General features: G+C 40.2%; 1 protein-coding gene across 3 annotated transcripts in view; it reads right to left on the bottom strand.

Annotated features, from left to right (window-relative positions):
* The window catches only part of GLI3 (GLI family zinc finger 3), a 276,529-nt gene that overhangs the window by 69,586 nt on the left and 183,641 nt on the right, over nt 1–23,302 (bottom strand). For all 3 annotated transcript variants that reach the window (XM_063708513.1, XM_063708512.1, XM_055347697.2), the window contains 3 exons: nt 17,575–17,780; nt 14,464–14,610; nt 9,110–9,311 (listed from right to left, as the gene is read on the bottom strand). In XM_063708513.1, the coding sequence (XP_063564583.1) occupies nt 9,110–9,311; nt 14,464–14,610; nt 17,575–17,780 (555 nt within the window). The remainder of the gene's footprint in view (nt 1–9,109; nt 9,312–14,463; nt 14,611–17,574; nt 17,781–23,302) is intronic.

Genomic DNA, 23,302 nt, shown 5'->3' with positions numbered 1-23,302 from the left:
ACTCCTGCCCTCAAGTGATCCGGCCGCCTCGGCCTCCCAAGGTGCTGGGATTACAGGCATGAGCCACCGCACCCAGCCCATAGTTGAAATTGTTAATAATCTCTTATACCTTCTCTAAAGCAGGACATAATCTACAGTCTAAACCTTGGTACCTGTGCTTCCCATCCTCATAGCCTCCATGTTTCTGTTCACCCCACTCTTTCCAACGAGTCACCAGAAATTAATTTTACATTCTGATTCTGAATTCTCTGCATTCAACAATTAATCTGTTATTATTTCTAAAATTACTTTTATAGCTTTTGTTTCTAAATAACTATATGAAAGATGGGGTAATTTAAGACAATAACAACAAACATTTATAAAAATGTGACCTGTAACTGTTAATCTACATTTAGTCAATAAGATCAGTAGAAAGAAAGTGTTAGATGGCCCAGATCTTCCCAAGCAACGTGCTAACACAGTCAGAGGCCTCCTGAGGTGAGTAAGTGTAATGGAGAGAAAGAGAAAGAAGTACCAAGGTCATCAAACTCTTAGGAATACAGCCCAGGCCTGTTTCTCTGTGCATTCCTAATGTCCACCCCAGATACAGGTGGCAGCAGGATGTGGAGGAGCTTCCAGAGACCAGTGTTCCTCACAATACACTTTGAGAAACATTCTTCTAGGGCAACAATTATAAAGCCAGAATAAATTAATTTAAAAGTTAATTTGCCCTTTATTTTACTAAAGAGCAGACAAGGAGAAAAATGTGGTTGTTAGATAGCTTACTAATCAGAGCAGATGTATGGTCACTGGATTGTTAGTTTGAAAGGGCATTCCACTGGATGCAGGGTCTAAATAAGGATAATTTCTCAGTCAGTTTCATCTCCATATTCAGCTCTGAGCTCAGTTAAAAGTGATTAACAAACCGTTGTCTGACTGGGAACCATTTTTTCTATTTTACAAAGACTTCAAAATAAAATTATCAAAGTCTGAATCTTTAAGAAAGTTCTGATGTAAATATACATCAGAAATCAGACATATAAAGTTTTGTCAATACTCTTAAAAAGTGTGATCAAAGTTTGCAAACTGGTTCTTGTTTCTTAGCATTACAGTAAACAGCACAGTAACACCTCACTTACATGGAAGTCTCCCTTCTGGGAATCTCAAAAACTATACCCAACAGGGCTAAACAGAGTACAGGTAAAAGGAAAACTGCTAAGCAACCAAAATAAATGTCCTAAAGTCTACACACTGCATCTCATTCATTAATTCAGCAAGTTTTAACTGAGTACTTTATACAAATCCCATTTATATTGCCAAAGAAAAAAATAATTATTTGTAACCAGAAAGTTACATACAATTTATAATTAATACATTAAACCTGGAAATACATAATCGTGTTTGGCTTTCACAATAAATATTTATTTTTTTCACACCAAGGAAGTGATGTAAGTCAACATTTGTACAGAAACCCTTGTGATCCATTCTGCTAATACAATTTGTATTTATTCCCAAAATAATATATAAAATGGAAACACTGAGAGTTCATATTGTAGAAAATCAATCATTAAACACTTATTTACCCTACTATACATATAGGCACTTCAAAGTCATTAATATTCAAATCAAATGGGTAAAACCCAATTAAAATAGTATATGAGAAAAGCCTATGTTTTTTAAATGCTTCAGGAATTCTATATATACGGCAGGGGGGTCAGAGCGCTGGGGATATACTGGATTCCTTAACAATGGTACTATAAATAAAGCAGCATAATATGGCTTGCTGTAGCCCTTTAAATTGGAATGGTAAGTAAGAGCTGATTACAATATTCAAGAAATTTGTTTTTATATAAAAATAAAGAAAACAATAGAGGAAAGTATGAAAAATGTCAAGAGGCCGTATCATCCAGCCACCACACACTCAAAGGTAAAAGCTACTATTTTATTGTTTGATGATTTCAATCCACAGGACATTCTTAACCCTTCCCTAAAATAACAACTTTTCCTAGAGTTGCCATGGAATATCTCACTCCCATGTAATCACAGTGCCAGGGTTTCTGCATCAGCACGCGATATATGTGGGGAAAGGGCACAGGAGGATGTGGGAAGCTGAGCAGAAAGGAAGGCTCTTCAGTTTCCAGGTTCATATCTGAAATCTCTCAATGACCCAGCGTGGTGTGCACAGAGCTGGGCAGGTAGGTGATGCATTAGAGAACTAAGCCACAGGCAAGCCCTGGCGTGAGTGGTAATCACACTCCATCACAAAGGCGCCAGCTCTCAGTCCAATGTGAAGAGTAATGAATATGTGGCACTTCTGGATTCTTGGGAAATGTCTTGTAAACGTAAATGTAAAATCAACTCTGTCTACCCGCCACCTATAAAACACTTCTTCCAATTGCTTTGGTTGTTAAATTTCATTCAGGTTTGAATTTTTTCAACATCCTTAAAAGAAACTCATGTGATAGTATCAGGATGTATTCCTTTAGGTCAGGGCACTGGAATTAAGAAACTTCATGCTACAACAAACCTAGTTTTCTACAGGCCGAAGAAGAATCCAATGAGTATCCCACCTCTCCTAACTCTTTTGCTCATGAAATCAAGATTGGAAGTAAAGTCAGGCAACAGGAACCACTGAGATGACATGGTACCAGAATGTGAGAAACTGACTTCAAGAAAAGAGAGGGGAGAGAGACACATTCAAAGCCAAGCCAAGTTTCCTGGCTACTTTGTGACTGTTGCACTAAGAGGTCATCCTCACTCTGGTTACAGCTGTGGAATTCGCTGCACAACAGCTGCCATCCAAAGAACCATTTTTTTTTCCAGTTTTGCAGAGAATGGGCCAACAGCTATCATTACTTGTATATGTGTAGGGACACACATGCACACATGTGCTTCTATTTGAGAGGGAAAAAAATAAAGCTTCCACTTCCATCTATAAAAGTTTCCAGGGCAAGTTTATTGGAAACCCAGCCCAGCCTCAGAAGTAGAGTACACAAATAAAGACCCACATGCTCTTAAGTATCTCAACATTTACATTTAGGCATATGCTCTCTGAATAATGCTTTGGAGAAAAATACATTAGGTTTTACATTATGAAACTGATCTAAAAAGCTAAAAAGCTACTTGCCATTAAGCAGCCAAATAGATATGACCTCAATGAACGTGAATGGCAATAACACACTCTTACATGAGATCTGGCTCATCAAGGATGTTAGATGTGGTTAGAAAAATCATGTTAATACATGCATAATCCGTTTCTTCAAAATATCATCAGGTATTATTATTTCTATTATAAATAGCATTTCCCGCCAATGCTTTTCACCATGCCTCTCATTTGAGGATTTCTAAGAGAGAAAGAAATGTGTCTGGTGAACACTCAGAGTTCGACCCACCAGGTAGAATTTGTGGTTCTGCCATGTGAGTAACTGAGTGCCTTTGATGCAGTCTGCTAACCTCTCTTAACACCAATTTCCTTATCTGTAAAACTAAACAGCCTTGTGGGGGGCCTCCAGGGAAGGCCCTTAGATTTCTGCTCTTCCAGATCTAAGGCCCCAGATCTTAGGCCCTTCCTATTGTCCTTAGATATGTGGTCCAAGATGCTGTGGTATAACTTGGACCCTGCCTGTGTCACCAACCTTGTGCTTTGGCTAACCTGCCCCGTGTTTAACTGTCATCTGCTGACAGTTCCCCCAATGCCTTACTCCTCCCACCTCAGGGCCTTCACCTGCTTGGCCTCCTTCTTAGAAACTTGTAGAAAGCTTTCCAGGGTATCTTGTCATCATCCTATAAGTCAATGGCCAATCCGCTGAATTAGGCCCGTGGTGCTGTTCTTTCTTAACATCTGGGTCATTTCCTTTACAGCACTGACCAGAACCCTTACCAGCTCCTTTGCTCCTTTGTTCATTCATTTGTTCCCTTACTAGCTCCTTTGCTCATTCATTCATTTATTAATATGCTTAGAGGCTTTTCCCTTCTATAAGTTCCATGAAGGTGGGGGTCGTGTCTCTCTCAGGCATTTATGTAGCCCCCATTCCCCCAGTACAGCGACTAGCACAGAGTTAAGCTCAGCTAAATATTTGGGGAATTAATAACTGATTAAATGAAATACTATATAAAACTAACTACCACTTCAGGTAATATTAATTACTTTTAAGGAAGTAAATGAGAGCTATCTTTTTAAGGTAGTATTAACTACTTTACTGAAAATTGGGGAAGGGAATGTCATCTCCAAATTTTTAGAAGATGGAATGAGAATTTTAAAGACGTCAGTAATTTGGTACTGTATTTATCTGTTTGTCAGTATGTTTCTCAATTCATTTGTGTGTTATTTCTCTGACATAAGCAAGGTGTTTACTAAGCACAGAGCCAAGGAGCTATGGAGGCCGAGCTGACTTCCACCCTGCCTCAGGCAGCATCAGTGGACCTGCCAGATGCACCCTTACTCCAGGGTCCTAGTGTCAGACAGGGCTGATGATCCACGAAACAGAAAGCACAACTTGCCCTCTCATCATCAGGCTGAGCTCATCAGTGTTGGCAACAGAAAAACATTGCACTGTTTTGTGAAGCTGGAGATCTTGGCACTCAGAGGGGTGATGTGCAAAATGGGAATGTCATTTTCACTGAGATCTCTTTCCTGGTCACACCAGAATTAAAACCACTAAGAATATACAACCACTTTCATTGTAGCCATTAAATAGAAAGTGAGAAAGTGATACCCAGTGGGTTAGAAATGAGTAGAGTACTCATTTCTTCATCCCATTTACATTTGCCGGAAGACTACAGAAGAAGGGTGTCATTTTAAACACCTTCTCTTCCAGTGGTGGCCCAATTTCCTAGGGAGAAGGTTTTAGCAAAGGTAAACTATTTTAACCTACTGTGATTCACTGGCTATTTACAACGCTAGCCTTAACTATGTAGAGTGGGGGTTACTGGCTGTATTTGATAAATATAAATTATCTAGTCTTAGATGGGGAGTCTTCCAGGTGATGGAGAAGCCACAACTTCTTGAAACATGCAATATTTTATAAGATACTTTCCAATGTGCATGGAGTTATTTTTGAAAGCTATTTAATTATGAGATTTTAAAAGACTTGTCAGGTACGTCTAGACAATGCATTTTAAAAAATCTGACATAATCAAGTACTGTTATAATATGTCAATGGGCTTTTGTGAATAAATATTAGTTTTATATGGTATTTTTATAGTAGTCTGGATTATTAAGTAAATCTATAAACAAAAGAACCACACACAAACTTAAAATAGACATTTGCTTTTTTAATCCTTTATTTTCTATTCACCCCTCTGGCTCTGTATCTATCAATCTCTGGCCATGTAATAATATAACACTCATACAGATTGCAACTTTCAGAAAACCAGAATTATTCATCCACCATGTAGAAACCTACTTTAATAAGGGGATGATGATAATTCTAATTACTCATGAGAGAGCTCCTTAATTTATTTACTCAAGAAATATTTACTGAATGGCATCAATATGAGAGAATGCAGGTGTCACAGGGGTGAGAACAAGAGGTACACAGTGATTGGCTTTTTGGTGCTTGTGTTCTATTGGAGAGAAATGGATAGCAGACTACTAAAGGAGAAAGAAAATATGGAAACGTCAAATAGTGGTAAATGCTATTACAGGCATCTTTAACCGCATTTGCACTAGGGCATAGATGTGAAGGAGACAGCTATGGCATTTCTTAGAAACTGAATGAGTATCTTTAAACATTTAACGACATGTTTAGAAATGTAAACATCATTACTGATGCACTGCCAATACCAACAGCAAATTAGGTATTAGAAAACATGTAAGTGTGAAAGTCAAGTGTGTTTAGAGTAAATTAACAAGCAGGAAACTGGAGTGCTAGTGCTGATGCCCACTAGGCACAGAACTTTGCTAACTTCATCTTGCAAAGACCCACTGGGCTTATGTGTAAAACAAGAATAAGGCCAGGTGTGGTGGCTCACACCTGTCATCTTAACACTTTGGGAGGCCAAGGTGGGTGGATTGCCTGAGTTCAGGAGTTCGAGACCAGGCTGGCCAACATGGTGAAACCCGGTCTCTACTAAAAATACAAAAATTAGCTGGGCACAGTGGTGGGCCACTATAATCCCAGCTATCGGGAGGCTGAGGCAGAAGAATCGCTTGAACCTGGCGGGCAGAGGTTACAGTGAGCCGAGATCATGCCACTTCACTCCAGCCTGGGCAAAAGAGTGAAACTCTGTCTCAAAAAATAATAATAATAATAATAACACCACTTGCTTTGCCAGATAGCTGTGACATGAGAACGGTGAGTGAGCATGAGCCGTGCGCCTGTCCTGTTAGTCAGCATGTCGCAGAGGCTAAACACACCTGAAGTCGACTTTCTCTCCTGTACCTTTCACTGTTGAGAAAGTTAGTTACCTTTTCTAGATGTCTCCTTGTTTCTTTCCTTTCCCAGATCCTCTGGTGCTACCACTAACTGATTATTCCTGAAGTCAGTTTTTAGATCTCAGAAAATGAAACTTACAGCAGGAGTAAGCAAGGCACTAGCACTCCTCCAGCTAAAGAACTGGCAAGTGGTGCCAATGATAACAATTATTATCATCATTATATGGGAAGCTGATCTCATCTTGGGTTATCTGCATTACCTGCTCTGTGTAAGAATAGACATATAGTCCTAAAATACAGCAAATGTGTACTAAAGAAGGAGAGATTGCACTGAGAGAGAAAAGATGCAATCGAAAGTCTCAAAGGCAAGAAAGAAAATGAGGACACAATGGGCCCAGGCACCCAACTGTCACAGCCTCCAAGGACCTGACTGGTCTTTAAGTGAATCTCTTCTTCCATCTCTAATGATATAAAGAGTTGTGGTATAGCTCCTTGGAGACGAAATGGGCAATGATGATTTCAAGTCAGCAGATTGACAGTCTGTTAAGTACTGACACTAGCTTACCTGGGTGAAGATGAGGAGACCAGGAGACCGTAAGGACTAAGGAGGCTGGGGTAGGAATAAATAAAGATAGCATCATGACCATTTCTATACCATATTCTAATCTATGTCCTTTAGATGCTGTAAAAAGTCAAGAGACCTGGGCAGAGAGCAAGAGGAAAGAAAAAGTAAAGAGAAACAAGAGAAGTGAATGTTCATGAAGTGATTTTGTGTGTTATCTTTGTGACTATCACTGTGTGCCACATTTCTGCTACTTGGATGCTATGACTTTAGTCATGCCATGTAATAATTGCACAATTGCAGTAAAGTCGCCTCCAGTCCATGTCAGTCTATGACCCAGGAATATTCGCCAGGAGTGCAGGAGCAGCCAGGCCCGGGTTCTGAGACTGGCATGCTTCCTCGGGGCCACACTGGGATGGAGAGCAGTGTAGCACAGACAGCCATCACAGGATGGCTCCTCTCCTGGATGAACCATCCCAGCTCAGCTCCCCCTGAAACTTCACCCCAGGTAGGAATCTCATCCTGCCATTGCAGATCCACACCAGCTTTAGTAAAATGTGCATTCTTCCTGTATAGAGGGTGTCTTATCTGTAGTTTACAGATGTGAAGACTGAACTTCAAAGAGCTGAGAGGTAAGTTAGGTTTGTACAGCTGGTTGGTGGCAAAGCTGGAATCTGACCATAGACATATCCAACTGTAAAGCCTATATTTGTGACTACAGTGGTTAATCTGGAAAGTGCCCCAGGACCCCTCCCTGTGCACTGACTGCTATCACAGTTGCTTGCAGCTACCCACGTTTCCACACTTCAGTGACCATATGAAAAGAACAAAGAAAAGCAGCGGAAAATGACATCATATTAAAATTAGGATCTACTACATTTAAATATTAACTTGCCTACTGAAGAACATTGCTGATAATTGAACAAGAATTAAAACTGTAATGGAGAACATTAGGGAAACACAACAGTATTCATTATTTTTACTAAATGTGGGTATCTTGCTACTGCAAACACTTTTTTTTCTGAACTGATGAAGTTTCCCTAATTGTAATCTACCATGGAAGACCTATCAATGAACAACTAACGCTACCACTCATTCATAGAAACAAACAAAACCTCACTTATTAAAACAAAGGCTAGTGAAAACATCCGTTAGTATGTACTCTTCAAGCAAGGAATTATTCACAATTAACAAAACTACAATTCAAAAAGATTGCTAGTAACTGAATTCTTAAATTATTGGCAAAAAATTTAGGGGAAATGAGAGTTAAAGTTTATAACCAGGATTGCTAAATTAATTAATTAGAGTACTATCTAATTCTATGTCTCAACCATTTGTGAGCTGGCTTAGTTCAAACAATAAATGATCAGGTAATTCACCTAAAATTCATACGTTGGCTTACTTTTATTCCCTACTTACTGACATCAGTCCAAGTTGATCATTAGCAGTAAGAAATATTTTACGTTAATCAAGTTTACAAAAGTCTGTGCTTGTACCTTCACGTGCAAAAACAGACATGAGGTGCTTCATGGAAGGAAGTGTCAAAACACTTTCTGTCAAGCAAGGAATTATCCACGGTTAACAAAGGTGTATGGTCAAAATAGGGATCTTTCAGATTAAGCTAAAAATACTTAATGGAAAAACAAAGAAATATTCTTTTGCCAGATTTCCTCTGATATCTATGCTTTCCAATGTCATCTGCACTTGTTTTCCATCAGACGAAAAGTCCTGCTGTTTCTCTCTCCCTCCCATGGACTCCTTTCTCTTCAGAGTTGTAGGACAAGACTTCTGCCATGACTGGTCTTTTTATTTCTGTTCATGTTCTGTACATGTGTCATACAACCAGGTATGAAGTCAGTTTTCCTCTAGAGAACATTATTACAAGGAAAAGGCTGGATAAAAAGATTTGCCATACTTACTGTCTCTACGAAGTGGATTTCATCATAACTCAATAACTGCTATTTCTATATAGGGGCTATTGACTAATGTCTGCAAACACAAAATAATCTGGGGCCCAATAACTGGTTTTGCAATTCATTGTGATATTTGACCTGCTTCTTGGTATAGGCACAGCATCATGCACTTTTATTCTTCCTCATAGGCAGTTGGTACTGAAAATGCATCACTACAGGTGCAAACAAGTGCTGACATTACATTTAAAAAACACATAATGGATTCAGGAAAATACATACCTGATTGCACTTGCAGATAAGTGACCATAGGAGCCACTTGCTGAAGAGCTGCTACGGGAATTATTGAGAATCGTGACCAAGGAGTTGGGAGACGTCCTTATCATGGTCTGAAGGTCAAAGCTATGATCGGACAGTGGTGATATGGACAGTGTACGTTTTCGGCTCGGCCTGGCTGACAGCCTGGGGCTGGGGAATCTGGTGCCTGTTATATAAACAAAAAAGAACCTAATTACCTGCAGTTGGACTCTATACCAGCTATTTATTGCTACTTGCCTACGTGGAAGAAGTGAAGGATAAGAAGCTGGCAACTTGCGGTGACAAGCACCTCTCCTCCCCCATGTGATCTACTAGCTACAGTTGAGGAAATTAGGGAGAAATATTTATCTTCCAGGGGCTTACCTCGGGGGAGCTCTGTTTATTAATGTGCAGGGAAAATGATAAATTGCTAAACAAAAGGGAGAGATTTTTATGTGTTATCCCTTTCATTTCTGGTGATTTATGAATCTGACGGCTGCTTAGATATTCCCATCATTAATTCACCACAAGCGACAAAGACAGTGGTTCCCACAACGGCAACATACCACCCTCCCCACCCCAACACACACCATTTTAAGTCATGAGCCAAAGGAAGGAAATGAATTAAAGTATCCTAAGATTAAAAATTCAGCTCAGTTATGCCCTCAGTGCCCAGTGACTTCTAGAGTTACCTGCTCTATGGTATACTTAAAGCATTACTAAAACAACTTCTACATAATTACCCTGAATCAGTGCTTCTCAGTTGAGAGCAATTTTGCCCCCCAAGGGACACCTGACAACATCTGAAGACATTCTGGTTTTCAGGACTCAGCAGATGCTACTGGAATCTAGAGGGTAGAGTCTAAGAATGCTGCAGAACACCCTATAATGTTCAGGGTCACCCTCCCAACAATAAAGAATTATCTGGCCCAAATGTCGCCGAGGTTGAGGACCTCTGCCTTACATTCCCCATATAAGAGGATAAATCCCAAGAAACATTTAAAAGCTGGGGATGTTGCTTGTTTACAGATTTTCCAAGGCAGAGGAGAAACCCTTACGAGCATGATAACGAGGTACAATGAACCTATAGGGCATTTTAGCTCTTCTCTGGACCTTGCTTCTCCAGTCAGACCCAATAAAGGGTAATAAATTTATTAGAATTTTTAACCTTCAAGAAGATTCCACTGATGGAGTCTTAACCTGGAGTCCAAATCCGGAGGTGAGTAACTCAAACTTAAATGCATGCCAACTTAATACAATGGTTTCTTCCTGAAGAATTCAAAATTAAATGCCAATTTGCATTCAAATTTGGTAGATATTAGAGATGTGAGCTTCAAGACACAGAGATGAATGTGGCCCACAGGTCCATTCTGCCTTTTTGAAGGTCACATTTACCTTACAGAGTCATCAAACTAAAGTTTAATGAACGAATGAGAACATAATCTCACCAGGTAGGAGGCAAACAAAACATGATTAGTTTTAAGTAAAATGAAGAGTTTCTAACACCTCATAGAATGAGTATACCAGTTTATAGGAACATGGCAGTTTTGCGGTACCCAGAAAAACTGAAGTAGCAGGTAATCTTTCTTTATTAAAAAAAAAAAAAAATGTCCAGGCTCTTGGTCTCCAGAAAATTCTTTGGGAATATTTTATTCAATAGAGATGGTTCTTGATACAAGATAACAATCCAACATGCTTAGAGATCATTTAATTAAATGGGATAGATAAATATGAATGACTTTATTGTCAATACTATAGAAATAATGAAAAAAAATCCACAAACTGAAATTTACTAAGTTAGTGCCATCCACGTATAAAACTTAAAAACCAACTTGAATGATAAATGTGGTACCTACTCAAATTTTTCTTTCAGGCACAACTAAAACGAGTTCCTTCATTTAGAATAGTTTCATTACCAGCCTGATTTAGAGCATGTTAGCACAAAATAGCAATCCCAACGATGTACTTTTTTTTTTTTTTTTTTGAGATGTAGTCTTGCTCTGTTGCCAGGCTGGAGTGCAGTGGCACGATCTTGGCTCACTGCAACTCTGTCTCCCAAGTTCAAGCAATTCTTCTGCCTTAGCCTCCCGAGTAGCTGGGACTACAGGTACACACCACCACGCCCAGATAATTTTATTTTTAGCAGAGACGGGGGTTTCACCGTGTTGGCCAGGATGGTCTTGATCTCTTGACCTTGTGATCCGCCCGTCTCGGCCTCCCAAAGTGCTGGGATTACAGGGGTGAGCCACTGCGCCCAGCCTGTGCATATTTTTAAGGCATTTAAATCAGCATCTTACTTTTATAATGGCATCTGCCTTATTAAACACAACTCCTTCACATTTACTCACCATGAGAGGCTAATTTCATCATGGAAGTTTTTCAATGAGGAAATACATGTCACTTCCAAGTAACTCCAAGGACAAACCAAATTTGTTATCAACTTCCATATAATCCTGGACAAGAATTGCCCTTCTCAATGGTACTCAGTGATCACTGGCAAAGTTAGAAGTGACAGCACATGCTAGACAGGATGTGGATATATCCCTAGAAAATCTCTAATGTTTTAGATCACTAATTGTGATGAAAAGGAAGAAGCCCATTTGATGCTCTCAAACCCTAGGAGCCTTAGATCCCTCTCACATCCTCCAAAGAGGGTGAGGGGCCTCTCAAGACCTTTTCACCCTTTCCATGAAACCCTTTGGCTTGCTCACAGCCTGGCTGGAACCTTTCCTCTCTGTGTTTTTCCCTCCAAGACTGGCTCTTATTTAAGTCTATTTCCACCAATATAAATAGTGGTCTTCAGGGGCCCTCATCTCTAGAATGTTCCTTATAGGGAGTATTTGTTCTCATCTTTTAAGGTCACTCCAACACTGAGAGGTAGAATTGGGACCATAAACAGACTAGTTTATCCTAACAAGCTACATATAAACACTCTGTCCTACATCTTGCTGAAACCTAGACATGCCCACTATTTAAAAGTCAGGTGCTTACCTGAACCCAGTTTATTGAGGGTTGTGTTAATTAAGAAGTCCTAAATATCTGTAACAAGGGATGAAGAGTGACCAGATAGATCCCAGGTTTCGATCTACCACTGCAGATGGACAACCACTATAAAAATTTAGGATTAATGTTTCGCTTCTTTGTTGGAAAAAATCTCCTATGGTGGAAATTTCTGGGCAATCTTCTTATATTCTAACTAAATAACTATTAATAAATGCTACTTCAATTACTTTAGAGGAAAAGAATATAGTGCCTTAAGAACTTTCCAGCCCTTTAATATGTTCTTCCCAACTCCTTAATAAACAAGCAAAAGAAGAGAAAGTCAGCATTTGGGGACAGTGATTTGGGATATTCTGTTGAAGGGAGCTGCTAAAATACAAGGTAAGCATTTTCAGAACAGCCAAAAGAGAAGTAGCCCAGTTCTTCACTGATCATACCACTTCCTTCTGAAATATAAGCCAGAGAATTCTTATTGTTCTAACACAGATATCTCCGATCTGGCTTTCTGTTAATTGTTTTGTTTCTCTATTCTAATAAGAAATTCTGACAAAGAAAAAGGAGGTTTATTTTTATGTGATGAATGATAGGACATCTAAATTCCTACTTAATGACAATCAATTTACCATATACTCAGGCAAATTAAAATTCCTTTAATTAGTTTTTACAAAGTAAAAGGGTAGCTTCATCCTTTATTTAGATAAAAACCGCCACTGCCTGACTAAACACATTCTCATCAAATAGGGAAAGTAATGCGGGCTGACCTTCCAAGGATTCTCTCTTATTTTAATTCTTTATTTGCAGATTTTAAATAACTGATTTGCATAATAACACAACTTCTTTTTCAGCAATCGCTAATTGAAATGTGGTTATGATGAATCTGAAATGTAAGCTCTCTATGCTAAAAAGCCAAACAACAGAACGCCTGAAGAAGACGTAACACATTTCTTTTACTTTCCATGTAGTAATGAGCTTCCCAGTGGAAACCAACAGAATCTTGTGTTCCAATGAAACACACAAAGGTAGTTCTTGGTGGTAAGCAGACTAAGGCTGTAGAGTTTTTACCCCTGTGTGAAATAATCACCTTCTTTCTAGTCCAAGACTCAGGACTAAATAACTAGAGGACATATGCCCGCCCTCTGTCACAGAAGAATCCAAATAGATTGTAGATGGAAAAGTGTAAGTTAATTGCTGCTACTAGGAAAAACAAACAAAACGCTAAGCAAATGCCCTACTCAAAGTCATACTGTTGTCCTATTCAAAGGTAGTGGCTTTTGCTGATGTATGAGTTGGATGATGCTTTAGGCTCACTTCAGAGCGCCTTGCAAACGGATGTGTCCTTAAAGGATCTGAAGAGATGAGCGCTCTGGAATGCTCTGACGAGAGGTAATTATAGGCTTACTTGTCTATGCGTCTACATAAGTGACCCACAAAAATCATTACACACCTAAGGAACCCCAAAATAAGTGATACAACGTGCATCAAGTAATCTCACCTTATTCCACTGCTAGGTACTAAAAGTAGTCCCTTCTGATTTGGAAAAAGTTTTTATTTTTTCCAAATAAGCTATTTGGCAACTATTGATAACTTGATAACTATTCTGATCCTTTCATATATTCAGCAGCTACAAACGGTCTTAGTGGAATACAATTTTTTTAATGTAAAGAAAACATATGGGGCAAACAATCATTTAAGGCAAAAATGTAAAACCTGTTAAAACAGGTATTTTTTAAAATTAATTTTTAAAGCATAAAATCCATGAAACCAAGGAGTGGGGAGGCAAAGTCCATCCATATATCAAATCCATTCCCCCTTATTTTGTTATCAAGACAATCACGACAGGAAAAAATTTTTTTGGTTTGGGGAGACAGGGTCTCACTCTGTCACCCAGGCTGGAGTGCAGTGGCGTGACCAAGACTCACTGCAACACCAACCTCCTGGGCTCAAGTGATCCTTCAGCCTCAGCCTCCTGAGTAGCAGGGACTACAGGTACATGCCACTACACCCAGCTAATTTTTAATTTTTTGTAGAGATAGATCTCGCTATGTTACCTGGGCTAGGATTTTTTTTAACCAGCTAATATTTATATATCGCTGTCAATTACAATTGCCTGCATCTGTCAGTTCACTGGTATCCTTGAGCTAAACAGGGGGTCTCAGGATGTCCAAATCTGTGGAAGCTTCTAGAAAACCAAGGGAACCAGAGCACCAGATAGTGGTGGTTCCACTTTCTCCTCCAGATCAAAAAGTTACACAATCACCTAATCTTTGTATCTTCTTCTCTGTTTCATAAAGTTGCCTTTGCCATTTCCCAAGACTCTAGAAACCAGCCCCGTCACTTACTATCCATAGCATGAAGATATTCCATGTGGATGGCCCCCGTGCCGGCGGTGGCAGCCGAGGGAATAATGTCTGCATAGGGGCTGCGCTGGCCAGTTAGCAGGGCCATCTGATGATAGTATTCTGCTGGGCTGACTCCTGCATGGGGCGCTAGGAGGAGACAAGAGATGTATGGTTACTAGCGAAAGAAGGTCAACTAGAAGTTTCTCTTGAAGCATCTCAGAGTCCATTACACAACCCACATCAGCAATTCCTTTTATGGCTTATTAGAGTAAAGCTCCTTTAACTCAAACTGTGCTCTTACTTCCATTAAACATCTTTTATTTGAAAATAAAACTGAAGGAAAGGAATAGAAAAAAGTGAAATGCATTACTAAGTTTTTGTTGTTGGTCTAAGAAATTATCAACAAATCAGAATGATTAAAATGTATATATGTACATAACCACATTTGCCTCCCCAAATAAAATCATTTTTATATCAAATCGCTGTATGTTTGCATTTCTTACAATAGTAGACAACTTAGAAGACTATGATATCTTTCCAGACATACTTAAAATACTTTTCTAAGCTTTCTGACAAGAGTGTCTGAGTTAACTCTCACTCACATGAAAAGTCAGGGTTTACCAGCATGAAAAAAGGCAGCACAGCTTTAATAACACAACTGAACGATAAGCTACAATTTTACATTCCATAATTTAAAAGCTCTCTTTTCCTTTTCTTCATTACAAAATCAAAAAGAAAATATACCTATCAATCTGGAGCAATTTACTGCCAAGACTCAGCTTTCTAACAGGATAATAATCGGTTTCCACCTGCCAATTTTCGTGCAAAAGCAGCAAGACATTGTAGCAGTTCTGAGGGTGGCCTCCAGACTCATAGAGATCTGGATTTAAACTGGCTCCATGAGGTCGTCAGGAGCAAAAATTAAATTATGTATGTAGCACGTTTAGCACATAGCATTCAATCAATAAAAGTTTTACAATTATTATCTAGAAATACCAGCACTCTAGTGATAGGTTTGTGGGTATTTTATATTTGTTTCATATACTTTTTATCCATGATACATGGTAAAGATAGAGATTTAAGGAAAAAAACTTTAGGCCACAAGGGAAATATTTATCTTGTTACTTTATTTGATTATATTAACTGGATTCTTGAGAGGCAAGAAAAGGAAGGCAAATCAACCAGTCAAAGAATGTGATATATATACTCGTCATCAAATGCTACACAAAGCAGATGATAAGAGTGCTTTCAGTAGTTTAACTAGTGGTATGACTTTCCACTAGCCCGAATAAATTTCTGCAGGCTGGGCATAATTCCAAGTCCATTGTCAGCTAGCCTCCCTCTCTCCCTCAGTCTATTCTCCTTGTTAGTCATTTCCACCAACTCCCAAGGACTTGAAGGAGATGATTCTCCAGTTCTTCAAGTGCAAAATAAAATCTGAAGCAGAAAATCTAATTCATATTTGATTTTTATTTTTAAAATGTGAATCTTGGCCAGGCACAGTGGCTCATGACTGTAATCCTAGCACTTTGGGAGGTAGAGGTGGGTAGATCGCTTGAGCTCAGGAGTTTGAGACCAGCATGGGCAACATGGCGAAACGCTGTCTCTACAAAAAATATAAAAATTAGCTAGGCGTGGTGGTGCGCACCAGTGGTCCCAGCTACTTAGGGGGCTGAGACAGGAAGATGACTTGAACAAAGCAGGTCCGGGGTACAGTGAGCTGAGATTGCACCAAGGCACTCCAGCCTGGGGAGCAAAGTGAGACCCTTTCTCAAAATAAAATACCATGTTAATCCTGCCCAAAGGGCAAAACTTATTCTTTAGCTACCTGTATTACTATTATTAACCAGTAAATTCACTGCACTGAATCAAAAAAGAAAAAAGTGGCTGTTACTGAAGGAAAGCTATTTCTGAAAACCCAAGTGAGTGGATGTTTCCTGAGACACTTCATGCAGCTTCTCACCATGCACACCCAGCCTCAGGAAGGCGTCTACCTAGAGAATGTGGATAGGGCATGGAAGTCGCATCAAGCACTGCTCAGTGAAATGAAATGCCTGGTGTTTCTCTGATGTGGAACAGGCAGTGGTGATTTGCGATCTCTTGCAAAGAATTCAGAGCCTGCTACCTGTAATTAATAGGTGATGCAATTCTGGACCTTGATTCAGATTCCAGTGATCATTGGGCAAGTGAATTCCTATGTGTGCATGATATGGAAAATACTTTTCCTGAATCAAAGGACCAGTTTATAAGTTGACACCAGGAGAATACACAGCTCCAATTAAGAAGAGTCATGGGAAAAGTAATGGGGGGACTAACAGAACCAACAGGAATTCAATCCTTAAGAGCCTAAAATGAGCATCAAGTATGAGAAAGTCGAAGCTCATTTCCTTTCCCAGTACATTCTTCTTTGGATTTTCACGTGGCATGGTCAAGAATAGAAAGCACAGGCAACAGCCCTGGACCATGATGTTTTCTAAGACCTTGCCACTCAGAGTGTGGTCCAGGCACCAACAGCACTGACATCATCAGCTTTTGAGGAGCACAGAAACTCAGGCCCCACCTGATCCCACCTGATGCAGAATCGCCTTTTATCAGGCTCCCCAGGTGATTCATAGGCACACTAGAGTTCGGGACGCCCTCCTCTAACAGACGCATCTGTATAAATGTGCTTCTCAGACACACAGAACAGAAAAGTGTTCATCAGAAGGTGAGTAGAACACTCATGTTACACATGCACGTGTGTGAATGGCTACAGGACCAGTCTAATCATATGTGAAGCAGCAGAACAGAACCCTAGTTACCAGCAGGGATTTGGGAATCAGAAACATTTGCAATGAATTCCACCTCTGCCCCTTACTAGCCATGGGATTGACTGTGTTGCAAGTAAACCCCACTGCACACTGCTATTCTGACCTGAAAATGGAGATAATAACACCAGTGCCAATGAGGTGTTACAAAACTGAAACGCAATCATGAACGTAAGGCATGGAGCACAGCGCCTGGCACATGGGAAACACTCACTAAACATCAGGTCTACTTTATACACGTCCCGAGTGAGGAGCAGGGAGGAGGCTGCATGATCTCCAGAAGCAGAATCCATCCTGGACTTACCATCTGTAGGGCTCAGCCCACGGGTTGCTGAGATCATGGAGAGCGATGGGCTGCTGTGCAAGGAGCGGATATAGTCCATGTAGGGATTAATGTAGGGATGTGGAGGGCTGAAGGGAGACTCGGAAGCAGCAGCGGGGTTCCGGTGTGGGGAGATCCTAATGAAGGGCAGGTCCGGATATGTAGGGCTACTAGATAAGGCGGAAGTCCTGGGTACAAAGAAAACCAGATACAAGGGGTATGCATGAGACAAATATCTCCACAGGCAGAGGCTGTCTCTGAAAGAAAATAAGTAAGATTTTAAGTGAATTCAAAGGAGCCTTGTGGAAAAAATTGCAGGCAACTACATATTAGTACTATTATTTTAAAATCAGCATGATATAATGCAGGCAGAGCATCACTATGCAATTGTTTGGGAAAATAAATTGATCTCTGAGAAACTTCATTGCACTCCAAAATAGTAAAATAAAGGTCAACCTATGGCTTCTTCCATGAGAAGAAATTCTAAATAACAGGCAACTGGGCTTAAAGTGGTTGCTACAATTGTATTTTCCACTTGACCCAAATATTAATGTTACCATTTAAAACTTACCTCTTACTAGCATGGTGTTGCATAAAAATAAGAAAGAAAAGAAAAGAAAAAAGAAAGGGAAAGAAAAGAACAGAACAAAACAGAATGAAAGAATACAATCCCAAATTTGTGTGGTCTGGAAGCCTGATCATGCACATGGCAGAGCTGTCCGTAAGGAAGAAGACCTATTGCAAAAGTCTAGTTGGAAATGGGAAATTGGTCACTCTAAAGATCCAGGCACATGTCTGTTTAACTTCCCAGGGCCTCGCAGTGGTAAGTAAAATGACTTTTATGGATCCGGGTGTGAGTGCTTGGAAGGCAACTCCTCCTCTTTGTGCAGCAGCACCTGGAATCAGCTTTCTGCTCAAGCCCTTTTCCATGAGGCATCCCGATGAGCCACGTTCAGTGAGCAGTAGTAACTAAGTGCTCCCGGGTTAGAAAGTTGGGGAAGAATGCGTTTTCGATCAAGCCCCTGCGTCGGTTATAATGAGCTAAGGTAGAATGTAGGCTTTTGGTTAATAAAAATAAATTCTAAAACACACCTTGCTACCACGATATCCTGATCTGCTTCTGGAGAGAGATTCCTCAAATTCCCCTCACACTTGCTGCCCCATAGCCACAGCCACACCCTGAGACAGCCACTTCTAGAATGGCCAGTCTGCATAACCTCCTGGACCACCAAGTTCCTTCTCTAACGGAAAATATTTGGCATGGATAATCAGGGAACTGGCTCTGACAGGTTAAACAGTTGTGCTCCCCGTTTTTCCTCATTCACAGAGGGTGCGGCCATAGGAAGGGGAGGCCCTGATAGAGAGAGATCAACTGAGAACAGCAAATTCCTCTTCCACCACTGGCTTTAGGAGTGAAATGAAAGGGAGGAGGAAACACATTTTCTCCTTGCCAAGCAAATGCTCACGCACAGCCCGGCCCCCATCACCCTGTCAGAATATAATCTTGGTAAAAGCCAGCTCCACTAAGTGCACAGCGCAGACACTGAAATAAATGAAATCAAAGATCAGATAATGAATTTTCTCTCAGTAGAAAATGAAAGAAGTTGAAATGTGGTGGGGGTGGATTTTCTCACTTTCTCCTTCTGACTCTTTCTTCATTTTGAACTAAAAAAAAATGAGGCTTTTTATTTGTTACTTAGATGCTACTTTGGGAAAGCAAAATAAAAATCCAAAGTTTTCTAAATTTACAGGTGGGAAGAGTAAGAAATCACCACCAGCAAATAGCTATTTCTTTTCAAAACAGCTTGAGGCTTTCATACCCAATCAGAAATTAGTAAAATGGTTTGTTTAAATAGAAATCAACATAACCTATTAGTCTTTCCTATTTTAGCTCTTTACTACAAAACAAGTTAGCTTTCTGTTCTTTGTTAACTCAGCCCCTAAGCTCCATTTAGACGTGTCTGTCATTGGTTAAATCTTACACCCTATTTAGACGTGTTTGCTACCTTAGAAGGTACAGGGGATGTTCTAATTCATTCATTTATTCTTCACAAGAAAGGACAAGCAATCCTTCCAATCTGATTCTAAACACAAACTTGTTTATAGATTTCCACGGAGAGACTGGTGCCACCAAATACAGAAGAGCTGTTTCAAGAAAGCCATGAGATGATGCCTCCTGGGCCAGCTTTTGCGATCCAGGAATAACTTGGTCTGAGCAACATGAACTAAACATCAGGGTGGGCAGTGACATTTCTTACTGGCTTTTCTTGATTTACCCAAAGATTGAAACCTATTATTTCTCCAAAATTCCAGAGTTGAGAAGAGTGGTAAGAATATCCCTAGAGGTCCAAATTCTATTTTGGAGAATTATGCACAGGAAAACCAATCAGCATCTAGAAAAACACAAAAATTATAGAGGCCAGGCTAGGGTGGTCATCAATCCCAAAGAAAGCCTAGGAAGCTGTTTTCTCCTCACAAAAGTCTATCAAATCTGATGTCCCTGTCACTGCTTCACTTGGATTCAAGCCTTTCCCACCAGGACACTGAAGGTACCTACTAAACCAGCTTCCCACGAGTGAGGCTCCAAGACCTGGTCATATCTTCTCTGGCAGGAGCACTGGGCTCTACGGTCCTTTTACACACTGCTAAGAAGCAACAGTGGAAAGGAGAGTTCCTCCATGATTTGAAGATAAAGATACAGGTGCATCAGGCAGTCATAAGGGGGTCATCAGGAATTCTAGATACAGATGCATCCAAGCAGTGGGACTCAATGTGCGTGGACCTCAGCCTTGATACTCACCTTCTCCTCTTCCTTAAAGGTCCAATGGAGAACATAACCTCGTGGGAGTCTTAGGAAGCTGACATGAGTAAAGTTTCATGTACTGAGCCTAGTATATACTGAATGCTCAACACATACACACACACACATGTATACAAATATACACATACATCCATATGTAAAATCATATGTGACATATACATCGCATACTGTGCTAACATATTCCACCCGTAATACACATATACAGAAACATATTTATATACACATGTGTATATGTACACAGATATATGCACACATATAAACATATATACATGCATAGTAGGGGTAGCAAATGCAACATACTGTGTGATTCCAAATATTGAAATATTAAGACATTCTTTTTGTTAACAGACTTTGTTTAGAGCAATTTAAATTCATAGCAAAATTGAGCTGTAGTACAGAGATTTCCCATATAACCCCCAACCCACCTCTACATATAAATAGCCTCCTGTCATTATCAACATCTTCTACCAGAGTGGCGCATTTGTTACGAGTGATGAGCCTACACTCACACATCATCGTCACCCAAAGTCCATAGTTTAGGGTTCACTCTTGGTGTTATCCTTTCTACGGGTTTGGGCAAATGTATCTACCATTACAGTATCATACAGAGCAGTCTCACTGCCTTAAAAATCCTCTTTCACCAATTCTTCCCTTCTTCCTTTTCCCAGCCCCCAACCCCAGGAAACCACTGATCTTTTTGCCCTCGCCATAGTTTTGCCTTTTCCAGAATGTCATACAGTATGCAGACTTTCCAGATTGGCCTCTTTTACTTCATAATATGCATTAAAGTTTCCTCCATATTTTTTCAAAGTTCATTTCCTTTTAGCACTGAATAATATTCCATTGTATGGAATAGCTTATTTACTCATTCACTTACTGAAGGAAAACTTGGTTATTTCGAAGTTTTGGCAATTATGAATAAAGCTGCTATAAACATCTGTGTGCAAGTTTTTTGTGTGGAAGAATCCCCTTTCCATAGCAAATCTGATCACACCAGTCGGCTTTGCTCCTCTCCCTGACAGCACCTTGGAGGCACCTCCTTGGATTTTCCAGGACCTCCCTTAGTAAAATCGTAAAGTCACATGAGGTGGTTAAGAAAATGAAGTCAGTAATTAAATGCAAGGGCTTTGAAGGAATGGGATTTGAAGGTTTCTTCACTTATTCCCTCACTCAAGCATCAGTTTCCTTATACACAATATTGGAACAATCCCAACTCCCTCCAGGAGCTGCCGTGAGGGCTGAAATCCTGTGTGTACAGGTAGGAACACAGTGCCTAAGTGCTGTGGTTGTTGATGTTCTTGTAGAACCAGTCAACAACACTTCTTTTCTTCTGATTCTAAACTCAGAAAAAAAAAAGTCCAAATGGCGATTTGTTCCCTAGCGGAGCAGTGGCTGGTATTCAGTTTCTCATTAAAATGTGGTCACTTGTTAATTGTTTCCACATTAGGCTCTCGTGAGCTGGGTTAGCATATTTCTCTAGTGCTAAAGTGTGACAAAAATGAGTTTCTAAGCAAACAAAGCTGAGCATCCAAACTTGAACTACCATAGCCAAACAGCCTCCTGACATGTAAATAGTCTTTAAATAAAGGTGTTTTTAACCTTACCTAACAGAGCCACCTTCAAATTCTTGGCAGCTAGATCATTTGTCAGTTATTGTGGCTTTGTTTTTTGTTTTCGAGACAGAGTTTCGCTCTTGTTGCCCGGGCTGGAGTGCAGTGGCGCAATCTCAGCTCATTGCAACCTCCGCCCTCCAGAGAGATCAAGCGATTCTCCTGTCTCAGCCTCCTGAGTAGCTGGGATTACAGGCATGTGCCACCATGCCCGGCTAAGTTTTTGTCTTTTTAGTAGAGACAAGGTTTCACCATGTTGATTAGGCCAGTCTTGAACTCCTGATCTCAGATGATCCGCCCGCCTCGGCCTCCCAAAGTGCTGGGATTACAGGTGTGAGCCACAGCTCCCAGCCCAATTATTGTGTTTTTAACTGGAAAGCAAATCTGGGAGAGAAGGTTAAGCTCCTTAAATTTATCAGGCAGACGTGTGTTCACTGCTATATGAGAGGCACTCAGGATTATGACCAGAGGAGGGCTGAATTCCACTGAAGGAAGAGGACAGGGGAGATATGGAGAAGGCGGCCACAGAATTTCCCATAGAAATGACATATATTTTCCTACAAACTATCATCAACTTGGCCTGGTAAATATTTGTCGAGCTTGTTAAAAATCTTCATTTGAAGATTAAAAGCAGTGCCAGGAAAAAAACTATAGGTGTCTGCTTGATGCACATTTTTAGTAGATACACACAGAAATGAACTGAAGATCACCGCTTTCGGTCTTTGTGGCAGTCCACCTTCTCTCTGTCCTGGGACTGTCTGTGGCTCAGTCATTGGAGGGAGACACCAACCAGGGAGGAAAGAACCAAAACAACAAATAAACATTCTGAGAAAAACACTGAAATTCAGAACTGGTCCAAGAACAGACATTCCATGCTATTTATGTTGCAGCAAAAGAGTATAGAAATATGCCTGTGGCCCTCCAAACTAAATCTGACAAACTGCTGTCTGGCCACCAGAGATTCCCAAACTGTAGAGTGTTGTTGGGACTACAGAGCACAGCTGGGAAGATGTGCCTCGCCCCATTATCCCTGTGTCTTGGCTCCTGTATGCAATGCCTCTGTGTCCTCTCAGGGATAAGGCCCTTTATGCTGTTTCTACCCCTCTGTCTTCCAAGACATTGGAGACCTAATGAGTCACTGGCATTTTGTTTCCATATTGCCCAGTGGAAACTGTTTGTTGGTGTAGGTAACTTGATTTCAGAATATTTTTTATATGGTCATGAAAATAGATTGAAATGAAAGAGTAGAAGATTCTTATCAGAGCATTTTTAACAGTAT

The sequence above is a fragment of the Gorilla gorilla genome, chromosome 6 (genome assembly GCF_029281585.2).
Source record: "Gorilla gorilla gorilla isolate KB3781 chromosome 6, NHGRI_mGorGor1-v2.1_pri, whole genome shotgun sequence".
NCBI classification, from domain to species: Eukaryota; Metazoa; Chordata; class Mammalia; order Primates; family Hominidae; genus Gorilla; species Gorilla gorilla.
Note: the sequence above shows the minus strand (reverse complement) of the source record. Positions and strands in the feature narration are given on the sequence as shown.